Source organism: Propithecus coquereli, unplaced genomic scaffold, assembly GCF_000956105.1.
Source record: "Propithecus coquereli isolate 6110/MARCELLA unplaced genomic scaffold, Pcoq_1.0 Scaffold120, whole genome shotgun sequence".
Lineage (NCBI taxonomy): Eukaryota > Metazoa > Chordata > Mammalia > Primates > Indriidae > Propithecus > Propithecus coquereli.
The window spans coordinates 3,712,426-3,732,164 of record NW_012136081.1 but is presented as its reverse complement, the minus strand read 5'-3'; the positions used below and the strand labels follow the sequence as shown (position 1 = coordinate 3,732,164).

At 53.0% G+C, this 19,739-nt stretch overlaps 1 protein-coding gene across 1 annotated transcript in view; it reads right to left on the bottom strand.

Annotated features, from left to right (window-relative positions):
• The window catches only part of SHANK2 (SH3 and multiple ankyrin repeat domains 2), a 491,107-nt gene that overhangs the window by 29,816 nt on the left and 441,552 nt on the right, over positions 1 to 19,739 (bottom strand). Inside the window, exons 18-19 of the mRNA XM_012665629.1 lie at positions 753 to 888; positions 184 to 264 (exon numbers count right to left, since the gene is read on the bottom strand). Coding sequence (XP_012521083.1) covers positions 184 to 264; positions 753 to 888 — 217 coding nt within the window. The remainder of the gene's footprint in view (positions 1 to 183; positions 265 to 752; positions 889 to 19,739) is intronic.

Genomic DNA, 19,739 nt, shown 5'->3' with positions numbered 1-19,739 from the left:
CCAAAAATGCAAAACAAAACAATGTTAGATAAACAGAAAAGAGGAAAGGCAGAACCACACCCCACAAGGCTCCCGATGGAGAGGCCAAGCGTAGGGCAGTTGGGCATGCAGGGCATTCGGTGACACCGTTGCTGGGGGCAAGCAGGCAGGGGGTCACGTGCAGGCTGGGCGGGCGACTCTTACCGAGCTCCTCTAGCTCCGAGGTCATGGACTTGGAGCGCAGGGTGAGGGCTGTGGTCGGCGCTCGCTTTGGAGGCGGGGGAGCTTGATGGCAGATGGAGACAGGCGTGAGAGCCTGGCTGCAGCACAACCCCCCTCCCGCCTTTGCCTCCAGCCCAACCTGGCCCTCGAGCCTGCAGTTTTCTGCGGGGAGGCCAGGTAGACACCCCTTTGTTGGCAGGTCACGTGGCAGGTGTCCCTGCAGGCTCCATTTGGGCTGCAGTGACCAGGCACTGTGCAGGTGCAGTCAGGATGGAGGAGGACGGGCACTGAGGGCCTGCCCTCTTGCCAGCAGGCCTGGGCCAGAGGAGGGTGGGGAGGGGACGAGTGGGAAGCACAGCAGAAGGGACACTGTCCGGCTATCTGCATGTGCCTGCTGGTGACAGAGGGGGCAGAGATGGTTCTGGCAGCCTGTGAGCCCTGAGTCAAATTCCAGCCTTGGCCCTTCGCTCAGGCTCCCAGGTGGGTAGGCTCAGCTAGAGCGAAGGCCCACTGCCCCACAGCTGCCCTTCCCACCCAGGCAGGGCGCGTACCTTTCTTCCTGGCAGTGTCGTCCGGGTCCAGATTCCTGGTCACCGTGACCACCTTAAGGACAAGGTGATTCCCTCCCTGGCGGATCATATTCACCACCTGCCTGTGGCCAACTTTGACGACATTCTCATTGTTAACCTGTGGGAAGACAGGAAGCGGGGGCGTCAGTGAGGGCCAACGGGAGAGAAAGGCAACGTGGCACCCACCCAAGGCAGACAGAAGTGTGGTCTCCTAAAAAGAGGCCAAATGCAGGGAGGTGTCATGAGACCAGTCTTTTTGGAAGCAACGGTGCTTTCAAGGAACCAGAACAAATGCCACCATGGCTGGGGAGGCAAAGCTTCCTTCAGCCTGGCCCTTCCTCTGGCCCACGGTGGTTTCCACCGAGAGCTCTGCAGCTGCTAGGGTGCAGGGACCAGCCCTTACTTAACCCGAGCACTCTTAGGCGCTCACTTATGCCGGTCTGCAGTGATTTTCACGGCCCCAACTCCCTGCCAAGAGGTTCCCAGGGTGAGGCTGCAGCACTGTATCTTTCCACTTTCACGGTGAAGAGGAAACATGGCACTGAATTGCTTCTCCATATCTTGGGAACACACGTCACAGCGACACGGCCTGTCTCCTCCCTGCGCTCCCTCCCTTCTCTCCCACCTGGAGGCCTGAGAAAGCACAAAAGCCTGGCTCGACAAGGTGCCTGGACAGCTGCCACACCAGGGCCTCTGCCCGGCAGTTCAGGAACTTGTGGCCCCTTTCAGAGTCTGCTACCTCCCTTGCCCTGTTGTCCCCACTGTGGCAAACATGCCCGATGCAGAAACAGACTCGAGGTGGCATCCCACAGGCAGGGGCTGGCCCTCTGCCGCGTGCTCTTCTTACCGGCCCAAGTGAAGCTCGGCAGCAGACCATCCTCTGCTCACTGCCCACACCACGCCCGGGAGGAAGGCGGGGACTGGGCGGGTGTTTGGCCCTGGCTAGGAGGCGCACAACCTGGGCGTGGTCCTTAAATGTTGCTGTGGAAGTGCCCTGGCCCTGTCCACTGAACTGAGCCCGACAGGTGGGCTCTGGCACCTTTATCCCTGCAGCTTCTGGTGTGAGCGCCGGCCCGGGGGCACCTGTGCCCAGCACATGCCGTCTCTGGTTGGCAGCAGGGAGGACGCACTCGATGGGACGGTGAAGTTCCCAGTGACTGCGCGCACCATCTTTAACAGAAAACCACCTTGACTGTCAGCAGGTAAGGAGCCCTGGGTCCATGCCCCTCGGCGATCCCCAGCCATCATTTCTGGGGTGGATTGTTTAAAAAACTTTAAAACTCCAGTAAACAGAAAAGATAACAAAGCGCAAATGTGCTGCTTGGTGAACTCTCGCGATCTCGCACCTGTGCAGCCAAGCCCGGCTCCCCGTCCTGAGGCTGGGCACAGGGTGTGCTGGTCTGGTCACCACCGAGATGGCTGCAGAGCTCCGAGAAGCCCAGGCAGGGGCAGCCCCCACCGCTGTGGGACAGCTTGTCCCTGTTCACCCCAGACCGGTCTGGTTCTACAGACACCCTTGGTCCCCTTACACTGCCCCAAAAATGCCGTCTCGGGGGAGGACCAAGCCCACCTAGTTCAAGGTGGCAGCGGCAGTCATTGCGAAGGGACTCCTGGGGGCTCTCCCTTTCACTGATTTTCTCAGAGTGTCATCAGGAAAGCAGATGAATTTAAGGAAGTGAAGAAGCCCGATGGAGGAAGAGCATTGAGAGTTCTCTGAGGACAGAAGAACACGGCCCAAGTCAGCCAGACCTCAGCTCGCTGGACCCTGGCTGCCCCCTGCCATCAGGCTGCGTTCTCTCTGCTCCCTCCGACCAGCACAGCAGAGCAGTGGCTCACTCAGAAATTCATTCATTCACTCATCCAACCAATATTTTTGTTCTCAGCACCCACTAAATGCCAATCTGTCCCTGCTCTGGGGAAAGTATGTTTTCATCTGGAGTCATGACAAACAGGAAGTGAACAAATGTAACCTCGGGTGTGCTAAGTGCCACCGAGAAGACAGAGCTGAGAAAGAGGAGAGCGGGAGAGGGAGCAGCACCTGTGGGGCCTGGCTCCTCCGGGGAAGCGCTCTGGGCGGAGTCCCCAGGAAGAATGGGCAGGCATGAGCATAGGACAGCAAGATGGCCCTGTGGTGGCCGAGGCAGCAGGAGAGGGTGAGGAGTTAGGGGTAGGACGATGGACCACTCTGGGCTGGGGAGGGCAGCTGGGGGTGGGGATGAATCAGTGCTAGGGACAGTGGTGTGGCGGAGATGGGAGACGCGGTGAGAGCAGGAACTACGGTGGCATTCCCAGGGCACAAAACAGATGAGGTAGCACCAACAGGGTGGCGGGGGGCGGCTGCCTAGGCTCAGATGCCATGAGGCCAGTGCAGAGGCTTTGGCAAGATGACATGGCAGCAAAGAGCCTCCAAGTGCCTGTCCCCCAGACCCCCAAGGGTCAGTCCCGCACAAGGCCATGGTGGAGAGGCGAGGACGCAGCCCTGCTTTGCGATGGGCCAGGACCAGCTGCCCTGTTCTGGGCAGGTGTTGAGGAGACTGCAATGAAAAAGCGGGTACTGCCTTGTTCATGCCGACCAGCCGCCTGGGGGTGTTTTCTTGGGGTGTGCTCTCCCCTCGCATTTCCTACCGTAAGTGTCTTGGTCCATCCTTTCTGCAGAAGCTGCCATTCCAACTAAGCTCCTGGTTAGCAGCGCTGCCTTCATGCCAGCCCTGCGGGCAGGTTTCCATCCCATGCCCTCCTAAGAGAGCTGCCTCCCCCAGCAGACTGCAGCAAACGGCAGGAAGGAAATGATGCTCCGACCAGCCCCAGAAATGCCACCTGGCCTCCTCTGAAAACCGATGCCTCCAACCATCCACACACATGCCAGGATGTTTCCCTCAGTCCCCACCTGGGTAAACCTGAGATTGCCAAGGGCCAAATCCTGCCCACATTGAGCCTCAATCAACTCTAACTTAGCTGTCACCATTCAAAGAGTATGAGACCTTTACATAAAAAGTCCAGAATTTCAGTTTCCATTGAAAAAAACCAGAAAACCTGACACCCAGGGACGTGGGCCTCCCACTCCCACATGGCAGCCTCCCCCGGCCCTGATGGCAGCTTCCCTGCCAGAGGAGCCATTGGATTTGTGACTCCTGCCAGCCACCATGGAAACACAAAATGATGATCACTGCCTTCGATGCCATCTGCTTTTAGAATTTTGGAAAGGGACAGACTGAACTCTGCACATTGCTGGTCTCAAAATCAGTCCAGGGCCATTCGTGAAATTCATTCTGATTTGCTCGGTAACCTGCAGGTGACTGTCTGAGCTTCCAGGGTTCAGTCTCCTGGGCCAGAGCTCGGATCACACAAAACATTGCCCTTGTGCCTGAGGCCTTTCCCCTGCAGAGGGAGAGGAGAGTCTGCGAGGGGCCTGCTGTGGCCTCTCTGAACGTGAGGAGGTGGCATATTGCGTGGGCAGAGGCCTGTGGCCACCCTGCTTGTCACTGCTCTGCGAGTTACCCTGAGCTACAGGTGCACACCCAGCGGGTGGACACGGATATGAGGTCTGGAGGGTCCCTGAGGGTGAACCCCTTCCTTACGCTGGCCCAAACTTCCACTGGCAAAAGCCAGTAACGTGGCTCCTAAATCTCACATTTAATAAAGAAACCTCAGTGCTTCCGCCAATGAAAAGCCAGTTCTAGCATCAAGCATGGTGGTGACATGCATTTGTAATTAAACTGTAAACACTGTCAAAGCATTAAAAATATCGACTTTCCCAAAGCGGCTAGTGGGGCTTGTGGTTTCTCTGGGTGTTTGGAGGCTCTGCAAGTTACTGAAGACCAGTGGCGCCTGCAGTGCCTGTTTGTGTGGCTTGGGTTTTGCTGCCAGGGCACACACCACAAGAGCATGCTGTGGGGACCCCATCAAACGGACCTTAGAACAAGAAGCCCCTGGTGGAGAACTTGGCTGCGCTGACAGCCTATGCCTGGCTCTGACCCTGGGCAAGGAGGAGAGCCGAGAGTGCCAGGCTTGGGTTAGGGTGCCCATGTGCTGGCGAAGCACACACCTGCCTCAGCTGAGCACAGAGACTCCGTCCTGACCCTCTGCCCACACGATCACCCCTCCCTCCCCCACTGCTCTGCCAGCGCATGCGGTCTCTGTGTCCCCAGACACTCTTGTTCTGGACTGAATTGTGTCCCTCCCAGACTCACATGTTGGATTCCTAACTCCCAGTGCCTCAAGTGTGACCTTATTTGGAAAGAGGGTCTTTGCAGACAGTCAAGTTGAGGCCATTTGGGTGGGCCCTAGCGCCCACTGGGGTCCTTATCAAAAGGGGAGGTTCGGACACAGAGACGCGCACACGGGGAGAACGCCACGTGAAGATGGAGGCAGAGACGGGGGTGAGGCTTCTATAAGCCAAGACAAGCTAAACGAGCCCTGGCGGCGAGGGGAGGCCTGGAACAGGGTCCCTCACAGCCTCAGTGGGAACGCACCCTGCCGCCAGCCTGATCTTGGACTTCTCGCCTATGGGACTGTGAGAGAGTCCCTGTTTGCAGTTGAAGCTGCCATCTGTGGCATTAGTCACAGGGCGGGGCCCTGCCAGCTTCCCCGCTGAGAGCTGCGCTCCCCTGTGGCCCTCAGCTGCAGCCTTCTCCTTGCACCGCCTCCAGAGGCTCGCCTCCCCTGGGCCCACGTGGCTGCACAAGTCGCCAGCATCTGCCTGATGTGAACAGACACTCACGGGGCCAGAGCCTCGTCTCGTCCCATGACCTCCCCCGAGGCCCAGTGTGGGGACACTGGGTGTTGGCCTCGGGCGAAGATGGCCCAAGTCCTGTTCATCCTGTGAGGAGGGCTCTAAACCCGGAGCTCTCTGCTCAGGGCTTCCATGCAGGCACTCCGAGCATGGGGTTGTCAGCAGCAGAGCAAGAGTGGACAGGTCCCTGGCACTGTCCACTTCTGGGGGGGGGCATTCCCAACGTTTAGTTTCATGTTTTAAGTGTCGGTTTAGTTTTTAAATCTCTGCTGCTTCTTTCCACACAAGCCATTCCCTCACCTCCCCCCGCCCCTCTCCTTATCTTGCAGCGTAAACGCAGCCCACCTCGCCGGCCACTGGAAGCTGGGAACTTGCAATGGGCTGAATGTTTGTGTCCCCCAAAATCCACGTGTTGAAACCCTCACACCCAGTGTGATAGTGTCAGGAGGTGGGGCCTTTGGGAGGTGACCAGGCTGTGGGGGCGGAGCTCCCCCGAGGGGGTTAGTGCCCTCTTAAATAGAAGGGACCCCAGAGACTCCTCACCCCTTCTGTCACGTGAGGAAACAGTGAGAAGATGGCTGTCTGTGAAACAGGAAGCTGGCCAGTGCTGTGATCTTGGACTTCCGGCCTCCAGAACTGGGAGAAATAAACATCTAAGCCACCTGGTCTCCAGTATTATTATAGCAGCCCAGATAGACTAAGATGTAACTCAAGTGACAAACCATAGCTGGGCTCACTTGTCCAGGAGTCTGGTCACAGCCCTTGGGGACCGTTCCCCTACCCGCTGGCCTCTGCAGGTACATAGCTGCTCTGGGCTTGAGCTGGGGGAAGGAGGAAGTGTTTTGGTCACTGGTGACCCAGGAGTGACTGGGTTTGGTTAAAGGGAAGCTGAGAGGCAGGGGTCAAGGAGCAGACCCTGGCCACAGTCCAGAGGCAGACACAGCTCCGGCCGACAGAGGCCCCAACCCCAGCTGCTGGCCAGCCCGGTGCCAAGGCCAGCGGCTGGGGCCTCCTGCGGTTGGGGGGCTGTTGTGAGCGGGACCTTGGAGAGTGGGGGAACATTGCCATTGGAAGGTGACTGCAGGAGCCCTGGGAGGGAACAGACTGTGCAGGCAGGAGCCCACAGGTCTCCCTCGGTTATCCTGTACAGAACTCTGTCCCCTCCCTCACCCCACAGACGTCCTATCCCCTGTAGTGGGGCCCTTACTGGACGCAGGAATGTGAAGTCCCTGAGAGCAAACTGTCTTGCCCCCAAACCTGTCTTTCATCAGCCTCCCACCCCCTTTCTGCCACAGGACTCATCTCTCTGTGAGGCTCCGGATGCTGGCCCTTCCTTCCTCCTCCTCCCGCCTTTGTCCAGGGGCTGAGTGACCTGCCAGGTAGGGTCTGTGTCACTTGTCTTCTTCCACCTTTAGCGGGGGTATCTCTGCCTGGGCTCAGTCATGGCTCTGGGAGCCCCAGAGGTTACTGGAGTGCTTCCTGGGCTGGGGACATAGGTCGGAGCCCGCCCTCCCAGCTGCCTTGCCCTGCCCTGGTGAGGAAAGTGTGAGCTCCTTTCTTGGACAGAAGGACGGGTTTCTCAAGGTGCCTCAGAGCCAGCTGGCCACAGAGCCTGCTCCGTCCTCCCCTCAACCACACTGGTCTTAAATTCTCTTGCTGTTCTGTGAAGTAAATAAGGTTTGGATGGCGTCCTTCCCAAGAAGACATGTTACATACCAAGGTCATAGCCGTGGGCTGCGTGGCTTTGGGCTTTCGTGGATCTGCTGCCAGCGTGCAGGTGAGCACTTTATCCGTGAGGCACAAGGATGCCAACCAGAGTGTGCCCCGGCGCGTTTACAGACACTCCTGCGAGAAGAGCTGGGCAAAGGCACACGAGTAGCGATACAGTTCGACGCGGAATTAACCGGCAAGACCAGCACTAACCAAGGCAGGACTGGGAAATTCAGTTACGTCCCCCTTCCTGGTACAGCAGGGACCGAGGAACAAAGAGCCTTAGAATCCTTAGAATCCCTCCGCCTTTAAACAAACCTAAAATCAGTTTAAAGTCCCTGCAGTGGGACTTTGGAACCAACTACAGTCCTTAAAGCAGATGCTATCAATTGTTCGTGTGGTGTGATGGGAACTCCAGAGTCGGTGAAATGCTTGCTGTTCCTCATATGCTCAGGTTGGCGTCTTGAACTTTCCTGGGGCTTCGGTGCCCCTTAAAAAACCTGGCCCTGCGACTCTGGCACGCGGCCACCAGGGGGAGGCATGTACACTTGGTCACTTGGTGTACGAGGCTCAGGTAAGGACCGAGGCGCCTAGGGATTACCGCCGTGGAGCAGAGAGAAAACTGCTCACCAATCACAGATTTAGTAAACTGCAAAAAAGAGTAACATGCTTTCCATGTGCCGTCCTTACATACAGACGTGGAGGTATTTTTAGCAGGAGTGACTCACAGCCACATCCAGGTAGATGGCAAGAACCCAAGCCTGGCGTCAGCCGCAGTTCAGGGAACTTGTGTGAAGTGTGGGGATACGTGCCTGCCTTTGTAAACCATTCTCTCCTTCCGCTTAAATTATTTAAAATATCAAAATTGTACATGCACATAATTTAAAGAAACAGTTCTACAAGCCTTGTTATAACAGTACCCCCCCGCCCAGCCCACTTCTCACTCTCAAAGCCTTCAGCGGATTATTTTTATATTTATCACTCCATCTTAAACACCTGTCTGTTGCTGCTACTTGGTGTTTACATGATATTATCTGCTGACACACCACCGTGGGAAACGATTTAGAGCTTAGGGTTTCTCAACAGTGGCATCACTGTGACTTTGGACCAATTAATTCCTTGCTGTGGGTATGCATTGTAGGACGTTTAGCAGCGTACCTGAGTTCTACCCACTAGAGGCCAGCAACAGTCCCTGCCCCCAAGTGTGACAGCCAAGAACGTTTCCAGACATTTCCAAGTGCCTGTGGAAGACGCCCTCAGTTGAGAACCACCAATGTAGCTCTTCCTTTATCCACCCCCTCTAGTTTCCAGTGCCACCACCATGCAGATATATCAAAGTCTTAACTAGATCAACATTCGGGATTTACATTATCACTAAGCAATAGCTCCTCATAGCTAAAAGCATACAGTATACTATGATTACTTTGTCATTTCCTGTATGTTTTGTTTTCTCTGGAGCAATATAATTTTGTTTGTTAATTTTCTATGTGCTTAACAGTAATTCAAATCTAAACACTTCCCTAATTACATAAATCTCTTTTCAAAATCTTCAAATACTTTAGGTATTTTAAGTTTGTCTTATTGAGGAAATCTTTCCTGAAGACTTCCGATCTGCTCTGAACAATCCAGATTCAGTGTTTTCCCCTGCTGTCCCCATTGCAGTCATGCTCAGGATTCCTTTGATTCCCTCTTGTGTTAGATCTCCTGAATCCCAGACTTCATGTATGTATTCGTTTATTTGGTCTAAGACCTTATTTTTGGTAGAGGACATCTTCAAGTTGCTTCCCAATAAAAGGAGTCTGGAGATATATAGACATTGCCTATTTGAAAATGGCTTTATCTGCACACTTTATTGGTAGTTTGTTCGGGTATAATATTTGAGAGATTGGAGGGTAAGATAAAGTAAGCTTCTAAGGTTAACTCTTCTGCAGGTAACGGCTATAAAGTCTGGACAAAATACAATCCCTACGCCCAAACCCAAACAAACGAATTCTCTGAAGGCTTTAGAGAGTGAACAAAGGCAGGCGGATTCTGGATGGGAGCCAAAAATTAGAAGCTTTGGGCCATAGACACGGTGTGGAAGGAGCCACGTGCAGCTCCCGTAGAAAAGTGCAGCCTTTCTGGCTTGGGAAATCAGAGGACAGCCCAGGTTGGCCACAGCCGCCTAAGTGAGGGGAGAATTCCAGAAGAGAAAGAGAGCCAGAGAAGGGTAGTTCCATGAACCGTGTGTAAACTTTTCCCATGTCTCTGGTTGATGTACGGACTGTGTGTACATAGGGCAAACTCAAAGAAGCTTTGCACCTGAACTGAAGTTTGAGCTGCTGCCACTGCAGGCTACAGAGTTTGCAATTTGAGTCTAACCACGCTAGTTATCAGCTAAACCAAAAACATCAACACTCATCAAAGGAATGTGACAGAATCCAGAGTTGCCACAGCATAACATTCACAATATTTGAATACAATTCAAACTTACTGAACAAACCCAGAGATGACCTGGATGTTGGAATTATCGGACAAGGACTTTAAAGCAGCTATTAAAACAATACTCAATTAGGTAAAGGAAAATATACTCATAATGAATGAAAGATAGGAAATCTCAGCAAAGAAATTAAAAGAGATTACATGGAATTATTAGAACTAAGAAATATAATATCCAAAATTAAAAAATGCATTGAATAAGCTTAAAGAAGAACGGATATGGCAGAGCTCAGAGTCAGTGAACTTGAAGGTACAACAATAGAACTAATCCAGTATGGGCTGGGTGTGGTGGCTCACGCCTGTAATCCTAGCACTCTGGAAGTCCGAGGTGGGAGGATTGCTTGAGGTCAGGAGTTTGAGACCAGCCTTAGCAAGAGCGAGACCCTGTCTCTACTAAGAATAGAAAAAATTAGCTGGGTGTGGTGGCGCATGCCTGTAGTCCCAGCTACTAGGGAGGCTGAGGCAGGAGAATGGCTTGAGCCCAGGGTCAGAGGTTTCAGTGAGCGAGGCTGACACCACCATACTCTAGCCAGGGCAACAGAGTGAGGCTCTGTCTTAGAAAAAAAAAAAAGAAGAACTACACCAATATGAAGGGGATGGGGAGAGAGATTGAGATTGAGATGGATTTTAAAAAGAGAATAGAGTCTTAAGGACTTACTGGACAATATCAAAAGGTTTAAGAAGGGGAGAAAATTAGAGTCACAGAAGAGAGAGAGAAAATGGGTCATAAAAAATATTTGAAAAATGATAGCCAAGAACTTCCCCAATTAGGTGAAAGACATAAATTTACAGATTCAAGAAGTTCAGTGAATCCCAAACAGGATAAATACAAAGAAAATCATGCCTCAGCACATTATAGTCAATCTAATAAAAGCCAAAGACAAGGAGGTGGGAATCTTGAAGCCAGAGAACAGTGACACATATTTACAGAAGAACAATGATTTGAATAACTGTGGACTTTGCATCAGAAAGTATGGAGAATTTCATCTTGAAGAAGATACTGGAGCAACATCTTTAACATGTGAAAGTAAAAGAACTGTCAACTAGAATTCTATATCTGGTGAAAATATCTTTATAGAATGAAGGCAAAATAAAGACCTTTACAGATAAACGAAAACCAAGTTATCTGTTGTCAGCAGACCTGTGCTATGGGAAATGCTAAAAGAAGTTCTTCAAACTGAAGGAAAATGATACTAGATCTTCGGAAGGCATGACGGGTATCAGAAAGGTAAATACCTGGGTAAAATAGAAAAATACTAGTTTCTCTCAATTTTTAAAAACAGATATATTTGAGGCAAAATAACGCTTTTTTGAGTTAATAAGTATATAGATATAATACATATGACAATTATAGAATAAAGGCAGGCAAGAGTGAAGAAGATATACCTATAGGGTTGCCAGGTTTTTATATCTGATGTGAAGTGTGAGATATAAACTCCAAGTACACTGTTAAGGATGTATACTGTAATCCTAGAGCACCAGTGAAAGAATGGCAAGAGGTACAGCTAAAAGCCAACAGATGAATTAACATGGAGGTCTGAGAATAGTCAAATAATCCAAAATAAGGCAGGAAAAGGGAGAAAAGAAGAAAACAGGAGATGAACAGAAAACAAACTTATAAACCTAGATTGAATACCGATAATTATATTAAATGTTAATGGAATAAAACTCTAATTAAAAAGCAGATCTTATAAAATTGGATTAAAAAGAAGACCTACACATGCTGTCCACACCCTTTCAATACAAGGACACCGAGAGATTGACAGTCAATAAACAGAAAAATACAGCCCCTGGGTGAAGTGGCTATGTTAACATCAGACAAAATAGACTTCAACCACTAGAAAAACACTTTGGTAATTCCTCAAAATGTTACACATAGAGCTACTATATGACCCAGAAATTCCACTCCTAAGTACATACCCAAGAGTGCTGAAAGCATGTGTCCCCATAAAACCTATGTACAAAAGGTCATAGCAGCCTCATTCATTCGCCCGGCCGAAGAGCAGGGTGAGTGAATGGGGAAAGACTGCCAGTGGACGTGAGATCTTGGGGGGTGATATTACACACGTGTCGCTAAGTGAAGGAAGCCAACCTGAAAGGCTAAAGACCGTGGGATTCCAGCTACATGGCATTCTGGAAAAGGCAAAACTATGCGGACAGTGAAAACATCAGTGGTTGCCGGGGGTGCGGGGGGGAGGGAAGCAGAGGGGAGGAGATGGAACACAGAGGATTTTTAGGGCTGTGACACTGTTCTGTTTGATACCACAGTGGTGGTTACGGGACATCATACACCCACCATTTTGCTTGGCAAAACCCATAGAATGTACAACATGAAGAGAGAACCCAACGTAAACAAGCGACTTTACTTAGCATCGGCTTATCGGTTGTTACCATGTGCGGCACACAGCGAGATAGTAAAGACGGGGAAATGGGGAGGGGGTAAAGGAATGTATGGCAACTCTGGACTTTTCAATTTTTTCTATAAAACGGCTCAAAAAATAAAGTCTACTAGTTCAAAAGATCATTCGTATAGCTTTTTATTATAGAAAAAGTCCACCGTTACGCAAAAGCAGAGAGATACCGGAACCACCGCAGTCTCTTCCGCCAGCGTCCGCAATTACTAACGCCACAGTCCTGCCTCCTTCCCAGCCGCCCTGCCCCAAAGGGTCCCTGCGAGCAAATTCTGGGTATCTGGCTGCATTACCTGAAAACAGTTCACGTGCATTATTAAAAACAAACACGGTACCATTATCACACCTGAAGTAACTCTGAATTCCTCGTACCTCACACACCCCACTGCAGATTTCCCCGACTGTCCCCGGTCACAGCTGGATTCTTTGACTCAAGAGCAGAACTCGATCCACACATCGCATCTGGCCGGCACGTCTCTCAAGTCTTTTCTCGTCTATAGGTTCTACCTATTCCTCTTTTGTCCCTTTGCAGTTCATTTGCTGAAGGAACTAAGTCGTGTGTATCCCTGTGGTATCACTTAACAGTGTTCCTCAGTTCTCCGCATCGTTAGCTGGTGGCGGGAGGCTCGAGCACATTCAGTCATACTTCATGGCGGCGCCGCAGCCCCGTGCCGGGAGCCCCTGGACGGCCGGGTCTTGCTGTGACTCGATGACGTGATGTCGGCCTCACCCCTTCCCCGCTAGCCTGTCCTTAACGTGTTCAGCAGCTACTGGCAAATGGTCACTGCCTAGATCCTTCCCCGTTGGGGGCTGCAAAGGGTGACAGTCTACTTGTACTGTTCCTTCTCTACATACCAGCGGGGGTAACTTTTCAAGAGAAACTTTCCCTTCTCGGCTGTTTGATTACAGCCTCCATGAGAAGGCACGATCCGTGCTTGTGCTTTCTTTTCATCAGATTAATCAATTGGTTCCTTTAAGAGTGACCGATTCTTTAAAAAGTGTCACTATGAACTCAGGGATGCTTTAAAAAAACACATTTGATAACTCTGAATCCACTGTAATTACCATTCTCACAGAAACATCGTGAAGACAGTGTGAGGAGTTTCCACGCAGCCCAGACCGTTCCGTGTTATTAACATCTTACACTGGCGTGCTACGTTTGTCACAATTAACGAACCAGTATCGATACGTTAACTAAAGCCCAATTTTATTCTTCCGATTTCTTTAATTTTTATCCGACGTCGCTGTTCCGTCCCACGATCGCATCCAGAAGCCCATGTGACATTGAGTCATCATGTCTCCTTGGGCTCCTCTTGGCTGATGGCTTCTCAGACTTTCTCTGGTTTTGATGACCTTGACAGTTTAGACTGCTGGTCAGGTGTTTTGTACTGCCCCTCAGTTGGGACTTTTTCTCATGGTCACACCGGGGTACGGGCTTGGGAGGAAGACCGCAGAGGCCACGTGCTGTTCTCGTCGTGTCACTCCAAGGGCAGCTGCTGTCGACACGACTCACGGCTGCCGGTGTTGACCCTGGTTGGCTGGTGGACGGAGGGCTCGTCGGGTTCCTCCCCTGGACTCTTTCCTCCTCTTTCTCACACTGTGCTTTAGGAATTCTGCAGGGGAAATTTGTCTTTTCTCCTCCTTTATTTATTCAACTGTTTATATCAGTATGGACTCATGGATATTTATTTTGTACTCTGAATTATAACCTAATACTACTTATTTTGTTGCTCAAATTGTTGCAGCTTCAGCCACTGGGAGCCCTGTGTCCCTGAGAATGGCTCCAGCCTTCTGTTTTTTGACCACTTCCTTCCTGCTTCTAGAAGATGCTCCAAGCTACTGTCTTGCCACTGTTCTTTCAAATCCTGCAGTTGTGTGGTATTTGCTCAGTGGGCCCCTTCACCTGGTTCCTGAGCCCTTTGCATGTGACCTGTGTCTTCAGTACCTTCCCTGCTTTCAGGTGTGACAAAATCGTCTGGATTCTTCATCTTCATGAGTTCATGCTGGTAGTTTTAATGAAATTTCGGAAGCTAAGGTTTTTACTTTTTTGCTTTTATATTTGTGTCTCTTTCTCGTCACTAAAAATATGGGTTCCTAGTGACTAACATTAAGGTAGTGACTTAGTTGCTCTATTATCTGTTAATCCTTCACCTATTAGCCCATCATTAGATAGTTTCAGACTAATAAAACCAACTTCACTACTAACAATATGATTACTGAAAAGAACTTAAGATTTTTTTGCAGTTTGCAATGATGTACTAATTGTCACTTGAAATAATTTCTGTTTGTTAATGCCGTTTAATTAATGCTCATTTATACAATTTTGTTTTGGATTCTCAAGGTTTTTAAAATTTTGATTTCATTATGTTTTGCGACTGTGTGACAGACTTACTCAATTCCATAATCCAATCTACAAAAAATCTGCTTTTTCTTCTTGTGTCTTCTCCCCCAAGGCAACATTAAATTAAAAAAAATATTTTGGTGGATTATCTTTTTATTAAAAAGAAGAAATGAGCAAATACCTGTGTGTTCATGTGTGTAAGTGTATGTGTGCATGTATGCACACGTGTATGTGTGTATGTGTGTGTCCCCCCCTCACTTCGGGTAAATAGCAGGATGCTGGTCACACTCTTCTCGTCCTTGCCTTTCCCACCAACGACACATCCTGCAGACCGTGCCGTGGCAGCACACAGAGATGTCCTCTGGCCTGACTGCGGCCACGTGTTCTCTGCCGTGAGGCTGTTCCGTGCTGTATTCAGCCAGTCTCTTACTGGTGGATCTGGCTGTTTCAGTCTTTTGCTGTCACAAACAGCTGAAATGAACAGTCACGTGCATGTGTGTTTTCCCAGTTTTCTCAGTGTGTCTTTGGGATATGCTCAAGCGGGTTGCAAGCTCATGGCTTCTTATCCAGGTTTTCTGTCAGCCCCGCATTCCTGGGCCCCAGGTTTCTGCCGCCTCCAGGGGTAGCTAGTGCCGCAAAGCCGCAGCCCGCTGCAGTTCTACCAGGTGGTTCCGACTCTACTCGCTTCCCCACTGCAGCCCAGGACCCAACTTTCAGGGGCCATTGAGTCCACTTGCCACGTGGCTTCCAAAATTGTGCTGCCGCCACGTCTATCCCTGTTCTCTGTCACTGAGGGTCCGTGCCTCTTCCAAGGTGGCCTTGCTGCTGTGTCAATGGGCTCCAGGAGAAAGCCAGTCTGAGTGCCAGTCTTCAGCTGCTTTTACTGGACGTCTCTAATAAAATCTCTAAAAACTCATTTATTCTTGGAAAAGGTGCACAGGGGACACTAAATTCTAAAGACACAAGCAGGCACCAAATGGGTGGGCCCCCACCATGGTTGTCTAGGCATTGTTGCCCTCCTGGGGGCAGCCACTCCTAGCAGTTTCTGGGCATCCTTTTGGAGTCATGTGAACACATGCGGGCGTAGGGGTTGTAATTAATTCTTAGCTCATCTCTAATCATGGTTTATTCAACAAGATCTTATTTCCTCCGCTTATTAGAAAGCCCTCTGGAAGCATCCCTATGCCATCTCTCATCCTACCTAGGGACTCTTGAGTCCTCCAGACCTGGGTCTTTGAAAGCCCCTCACCTGGCTCCAGCCCCAGGGCCGTGCCCAGCCTCAGACATGGGGTGGCTGCCACCTGCTCACACTGTGCAAGTTTTTTCAAAGACGCTCTTAGCCTGCTCTCACCATCCATTCAGAGCGTGTCTAAGTCCCTCAGCTACTACAGCTGTTGGAGGGGAGAAAGGACAGAAGGGAGAGGGAAGAAGCAAGGGAAAGGCAGTCCCCACCTCCAACCAGGTGGCATCATTCCCGAGGCTCCTGCAGAAGTAGAAAAGCCGCCCCCGGCTGGCCAGGAGCTTGGGCCCCTAAATACTGCAGTTCCTCTCTTAGCAGCCATCGTTGCCCCTGGCAACGGGTAGCAGTGGGCAGGCTGCCTTCACGCAGAGACCTCCCTCCAGGCCCGCAGCGGCAATCCACACCCCCCTGTAAAAGTGTTTGCACACCACACTGTAAGGTTTCAGGTAGAGGGCTCCTCGCACCAGCAAGCCCGCGGGCCCACACCTGCAACCCTGCGTGGGTGTACGGGGGTTGGGGGGGTGCTGCCGCTTTCTTCCCGCCCCGCCCTGAGCGGCGAGGCACGTGAGCAGCACAGCGGGGTGTGCTTCTGCGTTCGCTTAGGCCAGCCGTGCCTGTGCTCCGTGGAGGCCTCTCCCATCCTGAGCTCCAGTAGGGGGCTGGCCTTACCCCTCAGCATGTGTCTTGTTACCAATGCAGATTCCTGGCCCTGCACAACAGCAGGTGCTGCATAAATGCTCCTGAACAGTTCCCTTTGGGACTGTGGCAAACATGTGGAGGGGGGTGGGAATGCCTTGGTTCAAGTCCTGGCTCCTGTTTCCCAAATGAGTTTGTGACCTTAGGGTGGGGGTCTGGGACTCAGCAGCTGTGTCTGCACCACAGAGGATGAGCCCACTGGTGTCTCTGTGAGATTACAGTGAGGGCAGGTGTGTGCTGTGGCCTCCTCCGGGTGGATGCTGGGCTCGCGGGCTGGCCTCTGTGACTCGAGCGGGCTTGTCTCTGGTCACTCCTCCTCGGCCGTTCTTCCCATGTCCCCTCTGCGGCAGCTGGTGCTGTGAGGGCAGGAACCCACCACTCCTGTGGCAGTAGCAAAGCTCTCCAGCTGGGACTGAGCTGTGCGGGAATCCGGGGGTCTGGGGGCTCTCAGCCCCTTACCAGGTTGTTCTCCTGATGAACATCCGTCATTTCCATTCAAAGCAGTGGAAGAGCGTCACACGGAGGCCGAGTCGGGAAGCCAGGGTGACTACGTTGCAGCATCCCTCGTCCCCTCACTTCCCAGAGCTGTCCGTCCTCCCCAGCGCTCCCGCTCAGCATGGCCGCTGCGGGCTGGTTCCGAGGCCCCAGGGGAGGTCTTAGGGCCCAGGCTTAGTCCCTGGAGTCCTGGAGGGGCCTGGCCATGTTTGCAGTGTGACTAGCAAGGCAGTGTCAGGAGCTGACGCTAACTGAGCACCAGTGCTGCGGCTGTCTGGGTGCCACGGACCTCACGTGATTATGTCATTAAATCCTCGCACGCATCCTGTGAACGAGACGGCGACTGTGTCCCATTTAACAGATGAGAGACTGAAGTCAGAGCGGGAGCCCTGGAACGTCCCCTCGCTACCAGGAGAGTCAGCCAGAAGCAATCCCGCACCCTGGGGCAGTGCAGAGATGAATGTCCCCAGCAGAGACTGGCAAGAACAGGGCAGCTGTGCCTGTCATGTCCCCCCTCACCGCACCTGCCTGGACGGCGGGATCGCATAGCTTCTGGAGAATGGTGCGGACCATCCTGAGCTTAATCTGGTGGTGACGCCAATTGCAGCTGCTGCTCCTGATGGAGCAAGTCGGTACCGCCCCTGACAGCTGCAAGCGGCGACGGCCTCGCTAATTCCTCCTCCCCAAACTGATCTGCAAGGAGTGCCAGGAGCAGTTGCCCTCGCCCGGCAGGGCCCGCAGGACACCCACACGGTCTGCCCTCAGCGCTCTGGCAAGCCTGCTGCTCTCTGCCGGCAAAGGCCCTCAGAGATCCTGATCAACTTGGCATTCCAGAAAATGTCACGCTGGTCCACTACGTGATGACGGTATGGAATTGTCCATGATGAGCAGGGAGGGGCAGGTGCTTCAGATGCCGTATATGAAAACTGCAGGGCGAGAGCCACACCTCATAAAAACGCAGGGACCCCCCAGTTCAGTGATGTGTCCGGGGCCTCAGTGGCCTGGAACACGTTAAGACACCCCCTCCGAGGTGAAAGACGAGCTGCTTCCTCTCACACCACCTCACGCACATGTATGTACACACTCTTGCTCACGCACACATCTGGGCATGATACTGGGTAGACCTTTCTGGAATGTGGAGGCAACACAGGCCACATTTGAGCATTTTTTCCACCCATCTACAAAGTCCTCTGCAAGGCTGCCTGCTTTGAGTGGGGACCAGAGCAGGAGGCAAGTTCCAGCTGCAGTACAGACCCCTCGGCCGCTGGGCCTCGTGGTCCAGAAGATGCAGTGATGCTTACGGTGCCCGTGGCAATAGGGGTATTGTGCGGAGCCTCTGGCCAGCACCAACAGGAGAATCCCAGTGTGGACCTCCAGGGTTTGGGAGCACATCTAGGTCCTTCTCTGCAGATGGCGGTCCTCTTTCGGTGAAGCGCCTCCGGCTTGCTCCTGGACACTGAGTGGTGTACAACCTGCCCGAGACTCACCCAGCACGGTGGCCGCGAGCGTTCTCTCATACTGCTTTTGTTAGCTTTGTACACCGGCCCCCAAACTCAGCCAAGGAACCATCTCTGTGGATGGGCAGTCCCTGCTCCGACAGCTGAGGCCAGCAGCCCCCAGCTACTAGGACAGCCCACTCCCCCTTCTGCAGACCCCAGCTGGCAGGCTTAGGGGCTGGGCAGGACATGGTGGTTTCCTGTTTTTTTCCCTGCCTTCTGCCTGGAGCATCAGACAGACTAAGAGAGGGGCAAGGGAAACAGCATTTGGAAACGAGCCTCGAGGAAGGGGAGAAAACAGGCTTGTTTCGTGGAAACAGAGGGGTTGGCAGCAACAGAGCAAGAGCGGACAGGTCCCTGGCACTGTGCATCTCCAGGGAGGCGACCTGCTTCTGGATGAGCACACATGCCAGGGAGCCACACTCGCCTCCTGTGGCACAGAGCAGCCGTTTGGGAGCCTCCGCACTTCAGACCACCCCATGTCCTTTGGTCCTGTGGGGGTGGGGGTTGACGAGGGGACACACTGTTGCCCCGGGGCTGGCCGTGGCCTCCTGGGGAGACCTGGCCCTCAGAGACCAGCTGGCAGAGGGAATCTGGTGCCTGCACAGGTGGGGGCCCAGGCGGGGCTGGGTCCCTGCAAAAGAAACCAAGCAGGTGCTACAGGTGGGCGCAGCTCGGGGCTGGGGGTGGCTGGTGCCGCGTGGGGCACCGGGGGCAGCACAACAGCCTCCCGCGTCAGTGGCCGCTCTGTCTGGCGGCCTGGATCGCCAGGCGTGGGGGACATGTTCCTGAAGCCGGGGTCAAGCTGTGATGCCTGCCTTCCTGTGGACAGAGGGAAGCCGGGCCTCGCAGAACCCGGGTCCCGGGCTTCTACCTGTGCTGGTGTGACTGTGACGGAGGCGTGGGAAGCCAAGGCCTTGGGAGCCGACGTCCAGGCCGACGTGCGGAGCCGGGACCCCCAGGCTCCCGGGAACGAGGCGGCTGTGGGCCAGCCTGGGGACAGTGCGGGCTCCGTCTCAGGCCTCCGCCCTCCGTGGTGCGTGGGCTGATCTCGCAGGGCAGCAACAGGGGCGAGGCTCAGCTGGGCGCCCGGCCCCTCCCCGGGAGCCCCGCCCCCGGACTGCGCTACGTGTGGGTCTTCCTGCTCCCCTAACCCAGAACACCCCCACACGTGCTGCCAGCCTCTGCCTCGCCCTCTCGTGGGGGACTCGCTCTTTCCTGAGGCGCCGCGTCCCCAGTGAGCTCACTGGACCTGCCAGCCCCTGCACCTGCTGTTTGGCTGTCCCCTTGGGCGACTCCCTCTCAGAGATGTGACAACTGCCCAAGTCTCCTCGGCCGCAGACCAGACACGCCCAGGTCCCCAGCGCTAC